Consider the following 17319-nt stretch of genomic DNA (forward strand, 5'->3'; position numbering starts at 1 on the left):
GTTTACCATAGCATGTTAGAGATGTTCTTTTTTCTTAATTCATGCTTAAAGCTTGCTCTTTTTTTGTACGATGACCATGTGCCACGCTAGCATCCCGCTGTAACAAAAGCTAGCTCGCGAGGTAGTTTTCATGTCGTTGTTTTCCACAAACGTGCTTTTATACGTTTTGATTTTTCAACATATGTACAATATAATCTTATGAGTGTTTGGATATACAGTATCTAGTCTGAAGCATGTAATGAAGTACAAAATCATGCTCATAAATATGATCAATAGATTTGTACTTAAACTGCATGCACCTTTCCTTTTGTAGTTACTCAAAAGAAGTAGAATCAAGGTCAAAATATGTAGAACTCGTGCACATTTGTGTTTCTCATCAATGCCTTCAAATGTAGGCAACTTGAGTCATGTGATCATTGTACATTGTTATACTGCAAACTGTAAAATACGTGGAGATACCATAGTAACAATAAAAAGCACTGCCTGGTCTTTGCATGCGACATATTTGTACTGTCTTTGTATTTACTTGATTTTGAATAAATATTTCAACATAACGGGGCCTGCGCTGCATTATTTTGTGCGCGCGTTTGTCCATTCGTGCGTGCAGAAGCTTCAGTCGATCAGATTATTAGATTAATACAAATCCTTAAACATTGGCAGTGACAAAACACAGAATCATGAAATCGGAATGAGGTGGAGAAATATTGATTTTTCTTTCCATTTATGGACATAAGAAAACATATTTAAAACCTTATACAGTACATGTAAAATAACAGAACAGAGACACTAAAAACTCTTATTTGTAATATTTGTCCTCAACTGCTTTCTCTGCAAAGGTTGAGTTCAAACCGTTAAAATGACAACTGTCAAGCAGATGGGACGCTTACATGCATTTTCCCGATCAATGAGTGGTGATAGCTGTTATTAAATGGAAATATCATGTCCTGCTGACAAGGCTCCGGAGAGAAAAATCACTCTAATCTGTTTAGCAGTGTATGGATAAATGCTCGGGAATATGGCGCTTATGTAACAAATCCTTTGAGTGATTGTGCGAGAAAAAAAAATAAATGTCTCAGCATTTGTCTTTGGCTTTCTCTTTTTTTTTAAATCCAGGAATGACACATGCTGAAGATTATTGAGAAGATAAATATGAATGAAATTAATATACATACATACACGATATATAGAGATACACACACACATTTGTTTGTTTGGTTCTTCTGAAAATAAAGAATAAATGTCTCCGAGTTGCTGATTTGATTAGTTTTCGGTCTCAAAATGCGCCGTCTGATTGGATAGCAACCCATCCAGTCCACCCGAACTCAGCCAGGATCGACTCCGGTTCGGTGACAACCTCAACAGGATAAGCGGTTCTGAAGAGGGATTGATGGGAGTTCTTGATTTAATAAAGATGCACCACAGTTCCTGATTTGGATCGGTCGACAGACTTGTGTTCTTTTTTGGCTTTTTCCTGCACTGGACTTCATCACCAGCCACCTGCAGGTTGTCGAAGGTTTCCTGGTGTCTCAGGGCACCTTTTGGTAGGACATCTAGACAATTGCGTTTCAGGTCTAGAATTTTGAGTTTCGGTGTGTCCTGGAATACAGTCCAAGGCAAGTTGTTGCTCTCCAGTTGCAACTCGGTCAGCCCCATCAGGGTGATGTCATTCAAACTGAGCCACAAGAACTCCAAGGCACCCACTTGGGAGAAGGATTCCCGAGTTTTCCACTCGGACCTTAACGAAAAATTGTGGAATGTCCTCTGGAATTTGATTCATTGGGGTTTCCATGCAAATCTAAGACCAGGAAATTAAATGAGGGGTCTTAAACCATAAGATGGCTACCACACCAGAATCGACTCACCTTCCCAGGGTCTCATTGGCGCAGGAACAACCATTCAGACAAGATGAGGATCCAAAAGTAATGAGATAAAACCCAAATCAGTACTGAGCACAACAGAAAAGGCATCCATGTTCCCAGTGGAGCATGGAAACGACCCTGTTGCAGGCAGAACACGCCGTGGACGGGTTACATTGCCCAAATCCCATTAGTCTAAGCTTCCTTGACGTAACATTTACGGCACCAGGAGACGTGAGATGCACTCAGGTCTATGTATATCTGTCTTGGAAGATGCTCCTGCAACACATTTGAGCTGTTCTATTGTCAGGAATTTTCAGATACGCGAGTAGGTCAAGCTCCCAGCGTAACGAGGCCACGGGCGACAACAGAAGGCAACAGAAGCTGCCCTGGTAGCGGTGCCAAGGGAGCGGGTGACAGATGTCTGGGGAGGACTGTAATCTGACCTCTGATTACGTTCCTCTCGACAGGTTTTTCTATCAGCGATCAGCTGCGGTCTCCTTTGTATTGTTTTGACTGCTATACATCCTTGTACCATAAGGGGGGAACAGTGGATCAGCGCTAGGGCTCAAAGGCTTTTGTACCATTGGATAAACCCTGGAATTAGTACATTAGGGCGGACTGAGCCTCGGCTTGCAAAAAAAAAAAAAAAAATTCCCTCTGTATCGCATGTTCCGACCCACTGTGGACTGAACCATTAGACGTTAGACAGTGAAGAAAGCATTGATAATTCTAATTTTTAAGGAATGTTTTATGCTAACAAACAATCAGAAAAATGCTTACCTGTGATTAATGACCTGCACTCATTGTTTCAACCAAACATGTATTTTGTAAGACATAATAAGCATATATTTATAAAAAACATTTACATGCAATTCTTTCATGTACAGTTGACAACATATTTACACATAAGAAACTGTGCGAGTTGTGTTGAGTTTTGGGTGGAAACACCTGGCACATAACGACATAAAAAACAGACTAACCATAACCATATTCATTTTTCACACAGTGCAGAGGTTATTGCGGATAAAAGATGTTGTTTAGGTTTAAAAGTTGAAATGTCACCTTTTAATGTGAGGTCCCAAAACATTTATACACAACAACAAATATACAGGAAATAAGCATTTCACTGTAAATAATTTCCCCGTTTTGCTGTCCTATATAATATTCACTTTTTTTTTCCCCCAGCAAGGCTGTAAAGTTATTTAATCCAATGGCAAATGTGCTGTCGATGTCCTTTGGAGATCTCTCGAAGAGAAGTCAGTCTTCACTACTCCAGTCTCAAAGTGCATTCGCCAGGAATTGAGGCAAACGTTGGGATCTAGCAGAAGTACTCGTTAGGTGGCCCCTCAGTCCTGGTAATGGCCTCCGAGTCAACGCTGGATCGCGCCGAGAGCAGCCTGTTGGACTCATCGGGGTTTAGTCGTGTCAGATACTCTCCTTCCATCCCTTTAGTTTTGGCACCAGGGCCCAGAGTCTCAAATGTGACGTAGGAGTCTTGAATTTCCTTTGACGGCCTGCCCAGGAGCTTTTGGCAACGCTTCTTAATGGCGCCGCAGCACACAATGAGAGTGAGGGGCACGGCGATCACGCAGGCCACCGTGATGACCACAACGTTGATGAGCTTCTGGGTGCCGCTTGCGCTGGCCGCCTCATCCGTTGAGAAGATTACGCATTGCTCCTTTTTCGGGATGAGGCCTTTTACGCAAACGCAAGCGATATACTTTGTTTTCGGGACCAGGCCATCGATGGTGATACGGTTTTTGCCTGCTCCGACGTTGATCCGCCGCATGTCTCGCTCGCCAAACACGGCATACAGTACACTGAACTCGGTGGTGTTTGTGGCCGTCGGAGCTCGCCAGTTCAAGGAGACTGTGTGGTCGGTATCGCCGATCACCTTTACCGAACGCACAACCCTTTTCTCCGGGGCTTGTTGTAAGGATGAGGCGTTGGCCACCATGTTACCCAAAGTGTCCTGCCCTGTCTTTCGAGGGTTTGAACCCCTGCCTCGTCCTCGAGAGGCGGAGGAAACGCTGTAGCTCTCAACCTCATACTTCCCCGTGTTCCCTTTTCCATTAAGGGGTTCTATAAGAGGCTTCCCTGGCGAGGCAGTCGGGGGTGGGACATATCTGGCTATCAGCTTTTCCTGATACGCAGCCCTCCCAATAGCGCCGGATTTCTTCCCTCTTGGTCTCCTGGCGACTGCACCTCCTACTTCTTCGGACCGAAAGGTGTCTGTGATCACCAAAGAGATGATGGCGTCTGCGGTGCCGACAAAGTTGGTCGCTTTGCAGACGTACTTTCCCGAATCCCTGTAGGAGACTGCGGGCACACTCAGAATGGACCAAATGATGCCCTCCTTTGAGATCTCTTGCTGAACTGAAAATAAAGAAAAGGTTGGCAAGGTTAAGCAGATTGCCACAAAGAGAATAACTTTAATCCTGCTGACACTTATGCGGAAATAGATGCAGTTCTAATCTTAGCACCTCTGGATTTCATTCAGGAGAACTCACTAGTGCCGTTGATTTTCTTGCCATCGGCACGATTCCAAGAAAGCTCAGGGATCGGAACGCCAACGGTACCGCAACGGAGAAGGACGTTGTTGCCGAGCGAGCTTCGAACCCGCGCAACAGCCGTATGCACCCGAGGACCCTGGCACCTTTGCAGTTGTGCTTCGGTGAAAAAAACACCAGATAGACTCTCTGGGTCAGCACACCTCAGCCTGGGATCTATTAGAGCCACTGATGACCTCGGGGATTTCTGGAACTGGACAAGATCATAAAGCCGGCAGTCGCACAACCACGGGTTGTCATGAAGACCTGAAAACCAAGCATCAACATTAAAACCTTGGTGCATGAGAGCTATTATAACCACATGCACAAATTCTAAAATTAGACTAATCCCTCTCTAGCGGTGATGAAAAAAACTAAATAATGTCTGGAATCAAGGAGCCTTTTGAAACTCACCAAGAATAAACTTGGAAGAATCGGCGTCCTGCTGTGGTTTCACACTTAGCCAAAGTGAGAGGACATCTGCGGGGACGGTGGTGAGGATGTTGCTGGATAAATCAAGATAGGTAATATTCTTTATGTACGCCAGGGCCTCGGCGGGCATGCTGGCAATTTTGTTGTTGTGCAGGTCAAGCAGCTTCAGGTTGGGCATGTCGCTCAGAGACTTCCACGGGAACGACGTGAGGGCGTTCCCATCCAGCCTCAGTTCGTCCAGGTTGCTGAGACCCTGGAAACTGTCCACGCTGAGCGAGCTCAGGGAGTTGAAAGACATCCACAGGAACTCCATGCTGCCGAGGTAGCGAAAGTTGCCACTGGAAATCCTCGTGATGGAGGTCTTCTCAATGCGTATCTTGGAGGTGTCCGTGGGGAAATTGGTAGGAATGACGCTGATAGCAGGGTCACTGCACAGGACACTTCTGCAGGGGTTAAATAAATGCAACAGAATCTTCATGAAGACATCAAAATAAATAAGAAATGTGTTTTTATTTTAGCCTCGGCAAGCAGTTTTTTAGTTTGTAGGATAACATTGAAAATAATTTATCCACAATATATATTTTTCTTACAGTGGTCACTTATGTTAACTTGTATAAAATGTAATTTTCAGCGGATTACTCAATTACACACTAATGAATAGAATGTTGTCATGATTTAAAAATTGTAACAAGATGCACATTAAAAGAAGAATTTATTTGAAATAAAACTGCAAAAATAGCGGCCTATTGTCCAGTAACAAGCAAAGCAGATTAAAGAGCAACTCAAAGTTAATCCTCCACTACTGAATTGACAAAACCAGCAGTGGACAGTCAATTTTGCATGCAATATATTAAAAAAAAAAAACAAAAAAAAAGGAACTCAAGAAGAAGCTGGAAATGTCCATTCTTACCTAGCTTTGGAACCGTCGCTCAGTTTGTGGAAGAAGCAGCTACATTGCGCAGGACACGAAGTGCTCATGACGGGGAGAACCACTAAAGCCACATAGAGAGCACAAGAAAAATGTAGACTCATTTTGGTTCCCACGGGGCTCCTAAACGCTACAAGCTAGTTGACTACTAAATAGAGTCCTAAAAAAAAGTTGTTTAAGGGCACGTCAAATGCATGGTGGTCCATCAGCTCCATTCTGCGCCGCCCGCCGTCAATCCTCAGATAAAAAGGATGCGCCGGGATTAGACCGGCAGGAGGAGGAGGAGTTTACTTTGGGGTTATTTTCATTCACACGATGACACCGGCGCTAGCCTGCAACCTGATAGGTTGCGCGCTTGCCACTTTCACTCGCTTTCCACTGGTGACATTTTTATGCAGAAGCACGACTGGAGCTTGCGGCAGAATTCTCAAGTCTCTTGTGTGACCTCACAAAGCTCGATTAATTGAAAGTGGGATCTTTATTGACTCATTTCTGGAACATGTTGAGGAAAAGACAGCATTAAGACAACTTAAGTGAACTGGTCGTGCTGTTATTATTTTAGGACGTTGCAATACTTCCAACAACATTTTTTTGACAAAAAATGTATGATTTTAGCCCCATGATTGATATTATGTGTTACTTTTATATTAAAAAGTCTCATTATTACAGAGTCCATAATTTACACAATCTTCATGTTTCGCTGACCTACTTTGAATATGTCACAATTGTTTTTACAGGTGCAGTTTTGATTTTAAAAGAGGACAAATCCCTTAATCCAGTCATCTGTGTCTTTTTTAATATAACTTTTTTCCCGACTTTGATTTCATTTTTGTGCCTGACAAACAAGAAAAGCAACAAAAACTTGTTCTTTTGCGTCACAGGAATGAACAAGCATGTTTATATTCCACTATTATGCGACCACATTTTTATGGTCATCATCAAAAGCATGCATTCCTTTTTATTTTATTTCTTTTTTCAAAGTTAGAGGAGGTTGTGGCGCTCCTGCACCGCACTACAAAAACATATTTACCAGAACACGTCAGTAATTCATTTGCTGATGAGTTGGTGATAATCTGCAAGCAGATTAATGAAATATGCAATCAGACTCGCTACACAATTTCACAAAAGGCTTCTGTGAGAGCAAAGAAAACGTTTTTTCAAGAACCACGTTGCACAGCGCTTTTCCCCGTTAGGGATACAGTTGAACTGAAGCCTATTTCGGCTAAAATTATCTATGTGATTTATGCTTTATGTTTTGTTATTTTCTAGAATTTGGGAAGAAAACAAAGACAAGCACAGGGAAGAAAACACAAACATCAGTTTGGAAAACCAAAACCTAAGGACTGAAAGAACCGAGGAGGGTTCTGTGCTCCCGACTTTCCAATATGCTTACTTTAATTTTGGGTGGGGCATGCGATATTTGGGCAGACCCGAAATCTTAAAATAATATGATCCCATATTTAGAGAAACAGTAGCAAAAGACCTGTGGTTGACTGACAACCAGTACGGGGTGTGCATTACTCTCCCTCTTACCTTAATCAGTTCAGAAAGGCTTCATCTCACCCGAGATCCTGATGAGGATGAGCGGTTCGGTGCAGAAAATCGATGGATAAACAGTAGCAAAAGACCTGCAATGGAATTGAACTAAAATGTAAAGAAGAAGAAGGTGTACAGCTTGTAATTAAGAACCCCCCCCCCCAACTGTATTCACGGTATATTTTAATTAATAGTGTTGGATAACTTCTGCATGTATTTGATATTTACAAGCATATATGATAAAATCTTGTATTTTCTCCTGTCTTATGACATGTGAAGACGCCCGCATTTGCTAATAAAGCAGAGCAAAGGTTTCTGATTAGGACATTCTTGGGGGGATTGCAGCAGCACTTAGTAACAAATTTTAAACTCATTGTTCTGTCACACCCGCCAGCCCCCCTTCATGTGACTGGAGGCCGACACAAAGTTTCACTTGTGGGGTGGGGCACACATCGGCCGGCCAACTTCATTTGACACTTTTTTGTTAAGGGGGGAGTCAAAGACGTTTTGAGTTGGGAAAAGCGAAAGTTGTTGTGGTCTTCGGTGGACAACATGGCGGCGTACACGTTACCCGAGGGCTTCGTCGATTTTGACATGTTCTTGTTCGGCTCTGCGCTCTTTGTCGGCGGTAAGTGGAAGCGAAGAGCACCGGTGAGAAGGTTTTGTTGTCGTTCTGTTCTTACCTTGAAGTGCCCCGCGTCCGTCCGCAGGCGTCCTCGGGTTCCTCCTGAACGCCGTCACCGTCGCCTCCTTCCTGGGCGTCCGGGAGCTGAGGACCCCCAGCAACTATCTGGTCTTCAACTTGGCCCTGGCAGACATCAGCCTCAACGTGAACGGACTCACTGCCGCCTACGCCAGCTACCTCCGGTAACGCCGAACACCCGCGGAGACCCCTTAAGAACACATTTATTTGTAATTAAAAGATAAAATAGAGGAATTACAAAATGGCGAGGCGCTGTTCCAAGTATTTTTTTTTTGAAGATTCATTCAATATCCCTGATAGCCATCTAAAATGTCCGTGTGCTCGTCCCTTAGACCGTATTTATTTAAAAAAATATATATATACACTTAGTACTACACAAAAAAATAATTAAACCACACAAATTTAATTTTTTAACCTATATTAATTTTAATTAAAAATTAATTAATAATACTAAGCTTTCAAAGTACCATCATCATGACTAACATTCTTGAACATGCTCAGTGTTAAATATGCTAAAATAGATTGTAAAATTTTCCACACTTTGAACATTCAACAACTAAAAAAATTTATTTAAAGTTCCTGGAAAGTGAAAATTAATCCATCAGGTGGTGGGGAGCTGGAATATGTACACCCTGTATTGATCATCAGGCAAATGTACATGAAAATGTCCTGAAAATTTCATGTGCCACAGAAAAGTGTTGGTACCATAGCCAAATATGAGTAATTAAAGAATGTCAACAAGTATATAAAAATTACCCTTCAAAATCTTGGAAACAAGTCATCATCTCCTGCGATTGGCTGGCAACCAGTTCAAGGTTTACCCCGCCTCCTGCTCGTTGACAGCTGGGATAGGCTCCAGCACTCCCCGCGACCCTCGTGAGGATAAGCGGCAAAGAAAATGGATGGATGGAAGTCGTCGTCTCCGCTCTCAAACACCGGTGCCACCAGCTTCCGGGGATCCTGTTGGTCGGCATCTGCAGTCTCAACTCCTCCGTCCAGAACGAGTGCTGGCGTTAATAAATCATGTAATAATACCCTTCTTAAACCAGATGAGGGTCATATTTAATGATATTACAATAAAGGGCATGTAAGAATTGGTGAAAGCCTGCTACCAGAATGACAAACAAAGTAATCCAATCACTTAAGCTGATAAAATGAAGAAGGGTCCCAACACTACTTGGAATCTGCACTCAGGAAAATATGAAAGTCTTTAAGAGGATTATAAGGGGAAAAAATGACTTTTTTTTTTTTTTTCAAGACCATTATGTTTTTAGAAGCACGCATGTATTTGTCACGTGTTTCTTTGTCCGCCCCTCCCTCCCCTCTTGTAGACATTGGCCTTTTGGCCAGAGCGGATGCGAGTATCACGGCTTCCAGGGCATGATCGCCGTCCTGGCGTCCATCAGCTTCATGGCGGCCATCGCTTGGGACCGATACCACCAGTACTGCACCAGTGAGTTCAACGTGGAAGATGAATATAATCGCATGAGCAAAATCCAAAAGATGTGCAGCGATTGTTTTGTACCTTGGCAAAGGCTGACATTTTTGTGCTACGTTATGTCCTCGCAGGACAAAAGCTCTTCTGGAGCACGGCAATGGTTCTGAGCGGCATCATCTGGGTCCTGTCAATCTTCTGGGCCGCCGTCCCGCTCATGGGCTGGGGTGTGTACGATTTTGAACCCATGGGGACCTGCTGCACACTGGACTACACCAGAGGAGACCGGTACGAGAGACACACTGACCAAACACTAAAGGCATAACACAGAACCATAACTTAACAACGGAGTTTAATATTCTTGTTAGGGACTTTGTCACCTTCATGCTGACCCTGGTGTTGCTCTACTTGGCCTTCCCGGCGTTCACCATGCTGTCGTGCTACAGCGGCATCCACAAACACTTCAAGAAAATCCATCAACACCGGGTGAGCGCGCCCGGAAACCCATTTCAAAGAACCGTGCGCCCTTTGAATTGTGCTTATATGACAGTGAATTGAAATATGGTCCGTTTTCAGTTCAACACTAGTTTGCCGTTGAGGGTGATGCTAATGTGCTGGGGCCCTTACGTCCTCATGTGCATCTACGCCTGCTTCCAAAACGTCAAGGTCATATCTCCAAAGCTACGAATGGTGAGGGTCTCCAATCCCAAAACACTACAATTGATCGTTCCAAGCCCTCTAAAAAAAAAAAACCTCACCCTCAAAACTTTTGCGCTTCCTTCCTTCCCAGGTGCTTCCGGTAGTGGCCAAGACCAACCCCATCTTCAACGCGCTGCTCTACTCGTTCGGTAACGAGTTCTACCGCGGAGGCGTGTGGTACTTCCTTACCGGGCAGAAGGTGGCCGAGCCGGATTTGAAGAAGCCCAAGTCCAAATAGATGGAAAAGATGAGCGATTTATTGGAACTGTTTGCACACTTTTAATAATATTTCACTGCGGGTACTTTGTTTTTAAAATATGATGAAAACATGGCTCCAGGCTTCTATCAAGTTTCATGAACAAAAAATATTTGGGCACAAATCCAGGAATTATTCAGATCCTCTCTTGCTTTGCTCGAATTTAAAAGGTACCATTCCGATCATTCTGGTATGTTTTCTCTTTTGCTAAACCAAAAATGCTTGGTTACAAAATAAATATTTACCTGCTTTAAATATCCCCCAAAAGCATCCCAACAAATAAACTTGACGACTTTTCCAACTTTTTCCGATATGCACTCGCAGTTAAAAAATATATATATATATATATAATAACCCAACTCGTTCAACGCTGGTCGGACTAAAATTCAAAATTTTATTTCCAAGAAAAACAAACTTTTCACTTAAGACTGAATGCATTTTGGGAACAGTTGGCCAAAGGTCCTTAACGGTGTATTAAAGTGAGTTTGTTATGTAAGAACCTGCTAGGAAAACAGATGGTGACGCTCGACCCCCCCACCCCTTTTCAGTGTCCCAATACTTTTGTCCTCATAGATGACAGTGAGTAAATCAGTGAATATAACAAATGTGTTCATTTACTGTACAAAGAGGAATGGTAATCCCTAAATAAGTAGATAAGGTGGAGTGATTGACTGTAATAATTAAATCACGACTGCTACAACATGCAACAGTTTGGCATTTTTCTTTTTATAAATGACGCATCCCCGAATGCACTGGCGCTGATCCGTTCAACAAATTCGCCCCATTTAAGCCGCCAGGAAACGCAAGACGGGGCCGTCACGCTGACCTGTGAGGCAGAAAGGGCTGGCGTCGTTGGCGGCACGTCGTGGCGGGGGTAGAGGGGATAATGGTTCTGTGGGGCCCATTTTTGTGGAATATTATTCTCATAAAAAATAGTGTCACATGCACGTTTTCCAAATGTGCGAGTAAACCGGAGTACCTGGAGAAATCCCACACAAGCCGGGGGGAAAACGTGCAAATTCCACACGGGGAAAGCCGGACCCGTGAGGCAGAAGTAGGCCACCGTGTTGCCTTGAAATCCAGACCAAAAAGCCTCTTAAAGACGAAAAAGAGATCATGTTGAAACGCTTCATTTAGCACCGATATAATCCTCAGAGTGGACGCAGTGCACGGCGAGATTAGCATGTGGCATTCTTGGAAAACTTTCACGAGGTGAGCGACTGGACTAGTGATCCAATTCGGTCCCGAGCCCGAGTTAGAAGCCGCACTAATAGGAAGTTGAGGGAGGACATCTTGTCATGGCCGAATATAGCGTGGCTCCAAACATGTACAGAATGCTTTTTAATCCACCTCCTAAACTTTTCCAAAGCTTTTCCGCGTAATTCGCGGCACTAAAAGGTTCCCATTGTGCATTGTTGGTGCGACACCCTTGAGTACTTTAATTAACCTGAATTAGCTTTAATGCATTCTTTAATCACAAGTTATTTATTGCTCGATAGCTCACACCAGTGTGACTTTGCGATCCTCTTTTGTCTATGTAACTTAGACACAATTAAAGTTATTAAAACACATTTTTAAAAGTATTTTTTGCTAAAGATGGGAAGTTCTTGTGTAGAAATACAGCTTTTGTGAAATGAAAGGCATGAGAAAGTTGAGTAAAAATGAGCCCATATTAGTGAGCAACATGTTTGTTTTCCAAACAATCATCCATCCAATTTCTTTGCCGCTTATCCTCACGAGGGTCACAGGGAGATGAGGGGTACACCCTGAACTGGTTGCCAGCCAATCACAGGCCACATCGAGACGAACAGCCGCATTCACAATCACACCTAGGGGCAATTTAGAGTGTCCAATTAAGGTTTTCGGGGATGTGCGAGGAAATCGGAGTGCCCGGAGAAAACCCACGCAGGCACAGGGAGAACACGCAAACTCCACACAGGCGGAACCCAGGTCTTCAGAACTGTGAGGCCTACCACTTTACCATCTGATCCACTGTGCCGCCTCAAACAATCATATTTAGAGTAATTATATCCCGCCTCATTCACTTTGAGAACAAAGGTGATGAGAAAAGAAAAAAAAGGTGTCAAAGTTTACATGACGTCAGCGTCTGCAGGTTGGATCCGGTGACCAAAGAGATTACGCAATGCCGCCGCTGCGGCGACCGCGGGGACTTTTCTTGAAACCGTTTGGAAAATGATTGCGGCGACAACGAGATTAGACGTCGGCGTGCGTCAGCGGTCATCGATGAGAGCGTGTCGTCTGGAATATTCATTAAAACGCTCTCCCCGTACAGTCGCGTCGCGCCGATCCTTTCAGTGGAACCTCGGCACGGCTGATGGAAGACGTGCGGGCCTGCTGTACTTCTATTATATTGTCCCCGTTCCCTTGGACTGTCCTAATCCTCCTGTTTTGATCATGTAAACTCCATCAAACCATCTAATGAATACATACGTACATGAATACTCTCTGTGATGTCACTGGTGGGTACACGGCCCATCAAGAGGGGACTGACCTGACTTTTTAATCCACTTCTTAATACCTCCACTATCACATTAAGATTATAGAAATGTTTCGATACGAGGCAAAAACACAATTTAACGGCACACAACTACACTATATAGAGAAGTTCAGAATCAATATTTTTCTATTGACGCAACTAAAACACAAAAGCGTTAAGTCAAATGCATCACGCTCACCAGGGATGCAAATTATTCAATGTATTAATGTGTGGAGTTTGCGACTAAAGTCTTTTGGAAGTTAAATTTGTTCAGAACATGTTTTGCGCAGATCAGATGAGGGAGAAAAAAAATCTGTCAATCAATTGAAGTTAGTGTTTGCAGTACTGGTCGGTATTTAGTTTTCGTCGTCTTTGCTGCCCTCTACCGGCCAAAAATTATTTGCCAATTCACTACAATACTGTACTGTATGTACATGTACTTATATATATATTTCTAAAACTTGTCAATGCTAAATGGTGAACGTGGAAAAAAAAAGTTCTATTTTTAATAAATGGACTCTTTGGCCATAATAATTTGTCTAACTATATGAGCTGAATCCAAAAATCCTTCCTCCACATTATCATTGTTCAATTTATATGCAATAAATAAATAAATACAATTTAAAAAAAAAGACTTTAACTATATGTTTAAACAGTTTGCAGTGGGGAGGGGCTAATATTCTCAATTTTTCTACAATAAACGGACATCTCACTGTGGTGCATTAGATTTGTAACCAGTACACTTAAATGAATATTGCTTCACAAATAGCTTGCTTATCAGCAAAGCTAATAATAAACATCTCTCTCTAACTTTACATGTTTTTGTTATGATCACGAAAGAGTGATGTTGCAACAGCTACAGTGTGCATTTGCCATTTTATGCCACAAGGTGTTGCCAGCGTCACCTTCACCAAATTTATAATTTGTCAAGATATCTCACGATAGGATTATAACGGTCACCATTTAAATGTGAATATCTTCTCCAACATGATACATAACACTTCCGATTGAGCAATACTTTAGGTTGGGGATCTTCTTCATTAAAAAAAAAAAAAAAGTTTGGGATTCTTGTACCAGTGTGTTTAGTTTTGTTGCAATAAATACATAAATGTCTTGCAAGGGGAGTTAGGGTGGAAAATTTGGCAAAATGGAAAATTTTGATCAACATTTTATGTAGTTTTTTTTAAATGTGATTTAAAATGAGTGTGATTTTGTGTAACAGTCACACTGTTGCAGTTTTTATTTTTTATCTAAAATTGCGGCACGTTTCAATTCTTTGGGTATTATATAATTCTGAGCTTTAATTTAACTTATTTTGCTGCCGCCGCATGATTTTATGTGGCCCGCGGAGGCAAATCATGTGTATCAGCTTCCATGATTTTTTGTTCAAATCTGTACCAACATTTCAAATTGTCATATCATAATTGATAACATTGGGCTATTACAAGCATTTTTGCGTTACCAAACAATAATAGTTGGAAAAACCCCTTACTTTACCAGTTTATAAATTTCATGTGTAAATATGATGAGGTGGTTCATGTTTTTTATGTGTGGCCCGCGACTAAAATGATATAGAACCTTTTTTAAACAGTACTTTTTTTCCCATTTTCAAGCATAGTACATTTTTAATTTAATCTAGAGATAGTAGATAAATATTCATCCCGTGAGCGTGAGTACTTTTGCCACCTCCGAAAATGAAGCAACTTTTAAAAAAAAACAATCTTGGAATGATAATGAAGGAGTGCACGGAGTCTCCCATTGGTTAATCCTGTTAATCCTAATTAGCATAAAGGGGGCAGAGTATTGGAGGCGTCCACTCGGCGCAGGTTGCTGATGCTGATGTCACTCCTCTGCGTGAGGAGGCGGGTGGGGAGGAGACGACAAAAAAAAAAAAAAAAGGAACCAAAATAGTGGGTAATGAGCACCAATGGCCACGGAGGCAGCATTGATGCTGTCAGAGCCGAGCGCAAAAGTGCCACAGGTGAGGATGGAAGACTCAGCGCGTCCTCGGCGGCGCCAGCAAGCTGCAGCCAACTTCGCCGCGTGAAAGGGGGGAAGAAGCCAAGAGAAGCATGGAGGGAGCCCAGGCGTGCGCGTAGATTTGCTCTCCTTTTTATGCACGGGGGCGAGGCGGCAAGACCGGCGCGCCGATGAGAGAATCCTGCACAGTTTGACTCAAACAGGAGAAGAAGATAGCACGCGAAGATGAACGAGGACGTGGGATCGTCTGGGCTGGCCAGGTCGGCGGCGGTCAAGCTGTCTGAGATGAGCGCGCGCACCAAGCAGCTGGGAAGCGCCATGCAGGACCCGCACCGGCAGCGGCGCATCATCCTGGTGATTGTGTGCGTGGCGCTGCTGCTGGACAACATGCTTTACATGGTCATCGTGCCCATCATCCCGGACTACCTGGCCGACCTGGAGAACGAGCAGTCTGAGCACGTCCACCTCATCCTGCACCCAAACGCCAGCGCGTACGGCAACGGCACGGGCGCGGGTCAAGCCAACGGCAACAACCTGGACGTCCAGATCGGAGTTCTGTTCGCGTCCAAAGCCATCCTGCAGCTGCTGGTCAACCCTCTGAGCGGCACCTTCATCGACCGCGTCGGGTACGACGTCCCGCTGCTCATCGGGCTGACTGTCATGTTTCTCTCCACGTGCATTTTCGCCTTCGGGGAGAACTACGCCACGTTGTTCGCCGCCAGGAGCTTGCAGGGTCTGGGCTCGGCGTTCGCGGACACCTCGGGCCTCGCCATGATCGCCGACAAGTACACGGAGGAGGCCGAGCGCAGCCGGGCGCTGGGCATCGCGCTGGCCTTCATCTCCTTCGGGAGCCTGGTGGCGCCTCCCTTCGGCGGGGTTCTCTACGAGTTCGCCGGCAAGCGGGTGCCCTTCCTGGTGCTCGCCTTCGTGTGCCTGGCGGACGGCTTCCTCTTCCTCACCGTCATCCGGCCCTTCTCCAACAGGACTCGAGAGAACATGCCGGTGGGCACCCCCATCTACCGGCTGATGATCGACCCGTACATCGCGGTGGTGGCCGGCGCGCTCACCGTGTGCAACATCCCGCTGGCCTTCCTGGAGCCCACCATCGCCAACTGGATGGAGAGCACCATGCACTCCAAGCAGTGGCAGATGGGCTTGACGTGGCTGCCCGCCTTCTTCCCGCACGTCTTGGGCGTGTACATCACCGTCAAGCTGGCGGCGCGTCACCCCAACTTGCAGTGGTTCTACGGCGCGCTGGGCATGGTCATCATCGGCGCCAGCTCGTGCACGGTGCCGGCGTGCAAGACCTTCGGCGAGCTCATCGCTCCGCTGTGCGGCATCTGCTTCGGCATCGCGCTGGTGGACACGGCGCTGCTGCCCACGCTCGCCTTCCTGGTGGACGTGCGCCACGTGTCCGTCTACGGCAGCGTGTACGCCATCGCGGACATCTCCTACTCGGTGGCGTACGCTATGGGGCCGGTGGTGGCGGGTCAGATCGTGCACAACTTGGGCTTCGTGCAGCTCAACCTGGGCATGGGCTTGGTCAACGTCCTCTACGCACCCGCGCTGCTCCTGCTGCGCAGCGTGTGCCAAATGCGGCCGTCCTACTCGGAGAGGGACACCCTGCTGGAGGAGGCTCCGCAAGGCTTGTACGACACCATCCGCATGGAGGAGAGGCGGGCCAAGAAGAAGAAGAAGAAGGGCTACAGCTCGGCGGGCAACTGCCTGGCCGTGGACGAGAACGGCTTCGACGCCTTCAAAGCGCAGCGGTCGCAGTCCGAGGAGTCGTCCGGCGCGGAGTTCACCTGAGGCGGGCGAGCTTCTCCGAAACACCCCGCCACCCCTCCCCCCCCTGAAATCCTCCGTGTGGATCTCACGTCGTCTCATTCCAAGTCAGGTGCAATATAAAACACCCAACCACCGAAATCACGACTGCGTGAGTGTGTGTGACTTTTTTTTTTCATGGTTGCAATTTCATTGTGTTTATTGTAAAAGGGGGGTAAAAAAAAAAAAAGTGTAGATCAATGTGGGACCAAATATAAACCGCACACATCCGCTAGCACACACACAAACAAGAAAAAAAGCATCTATATTTTTTAGTCTTTTGCTTTTTACTTGAAAAAGTCAGATTTTAGTATCTCGTTGGTGATATTTGGTTTTATATGACAAAAGGGACTGCCGCAATCTCCTTTTTTCTTGTCGTCGGGAATTAAATGTATCAGCACAACCGGATTTGTACAAGTGGATAACACAAGATGCACAATGTTCAAAAAGTACACAAAAAATAAAATAAGCTCAAGTGTGTGTGAGATATGTGTGTGCGTGCGTGAACGCACGTGTGTGTCGCTATGGAGCATTTTGTCAAGACAAGTCAGATCTCCTTCTGACAAAATAAATCCGTGTGTTCAATTATTGACTGTGAGGTTTAATAAATCTCTGTTTGGA

At 44.7% G+C, this 17319-nt stretch overlaps 4 protein-coding genes across 8 annotated transcripts in view; 2 read left to right on the forward strand and 2 right to left on the reverse strand.

Moving 5' to 3' along the window:
- The window catches only part of LOC133495214 (poly(ADP-ribose) glycohydrolase-like), a 66204-nt gene that overhangs the window by 12795 nt on the left and 36090 nt on the right, over positions 1-17319 (reverse strand). For 3 of the 5 annotated variants that reach the window (XM_061809592.1, XM_061809593.1, XM_061809589.1), the window contains 3 exons: positions 8764-9014; positions 7988-8197; positions 7302-7396 (listed from right to left, as the gene is read on the reverse strand). The gene's annotated coding sequence lies outside the window, so the exon portion shown is untranslated. The remainder of the gene's footprint in view (positions 1-7301; positions 7397-7987; positions 8198-8763; positions 9015-17319) is intronic. The other 2 variants (XM_061809591.1, XM_061809590.1) reach the window with 2 other exon arrangements.
- On the reverse strand, positions 2628-5887 carry lrit1b (leucine-rich repeat, immunoglobulin-like and transmembrane domains 1b). The gene is made up of 4 exons (XM_061809594.1): positions 5751-5887; positions 4823-5283; positions 4370-4675; positions 2628-4235 (listed from the first exon to the last, which is right to left on the reverse strand). Exons 1-4 carry the CDS (start codon positions 5870-5872, stop codon positions 3178-3180), a joined length of 1947 nt encoding a protein of 648 aa, XP_061665578.1. The 5' UTR covers positions 5873-5887; the 3' UTR covers positions 2628-3177.
- On the forward strand, positions 7628-11527 carry rgrb (retinal G protein coupled receptor b). The gene is made up of 7 exons (XM_061809598.1): positions 7628-7932; positions 8015-8171; positions 9339-9460; positions 9577-9730; positions 9811-9928; positions 10019-10132; positions 10233-11527. Exons 1-7 carry the CDS (start codon positions 7857-7859, stop codon positions 10377-10379), a joined length of 888 nt encoding a protein of 295 aa, XP_061665582.1. The 5' UTR covers positions 7628-7856; the 3' UTR covers positions 10380-11527.
- slc18a3b (solute carrier family 18 member 3b) lies at positions 13437-16731 on the forward strand. The gene has a single exon (XM_061809595.1). It carries the CDS (start codon positions 15100-15102, stop codon positions 16681-16683), a length of 1584 nt encoding a protein of 527 aa, XP_061665579.1. The 5' UTR covers positions 13437-15099; the 3' UTR covers positions 16684-16731.

Source organism: Syngnathoides biaculeatus, chromosome 22 (genome assembly GCF_019802595.1).
Source record: "Syngnathoides biaculeatus isolate LvHL_M chromosome 22, ASM1980259v1, whole genome shotgun sequence".
NCBI lineage: Eukaryota > Metazoa > Chordata > Actinopteri > Syngnathiformes > Syngnathidae > Syngnathoides > Syngnathoides biaculeatus.

Coding starts and splice junctions, on each gene's coding strand:
- slc18a3b (XM_061809595.1), top strand. CDS start 15,100: ATGAACGAGGACGTGGGATCGTCTGGGCTGGCCAGGTCGGCGGCGGTC.
- rgrb (XM_061809598.1), top strand. CDS start 7,857: ATGGCGGCGTACACGTTACCCGAGGGCTTCGTCGATTTTGACATGTTC. Junction 9,461..9,576: donor ATACCACCAGTACTGCACCA/GTGAGTTCAACG, acceptor ATGTCCTCGCAG/GACAAAAGCTCTTCTGGAGC. Junction 9,731..9,810: donor GACTACACCAGAGGAGACCG/GTACGAGAGACA, acceptor TATTCTTGTTAG/GGACTTTGTCACCTTCATGC.
- lrit1b (XM_061809594.1), bottom strand. CDS start 5,872: ATGAGTCTACATTTTTCTTGTGCTCTCTATGTGGCTTTAGTGGTTCTC. Junction 5,284..5,750: donor AGCGACGGTTCCAAAGCTAG/GTAAGAATGGAC, acceptor TAACCCCTGCAG/AAGTGTCCTGTGCAGTGACC. Junction 4,676..4,822: donor TTCTTCCAAGTTTATTCTTG/GTGAGTTTCAAA, acceptor CTTGGTTTTCAG/GTCTTCATGACAACCCGTGG.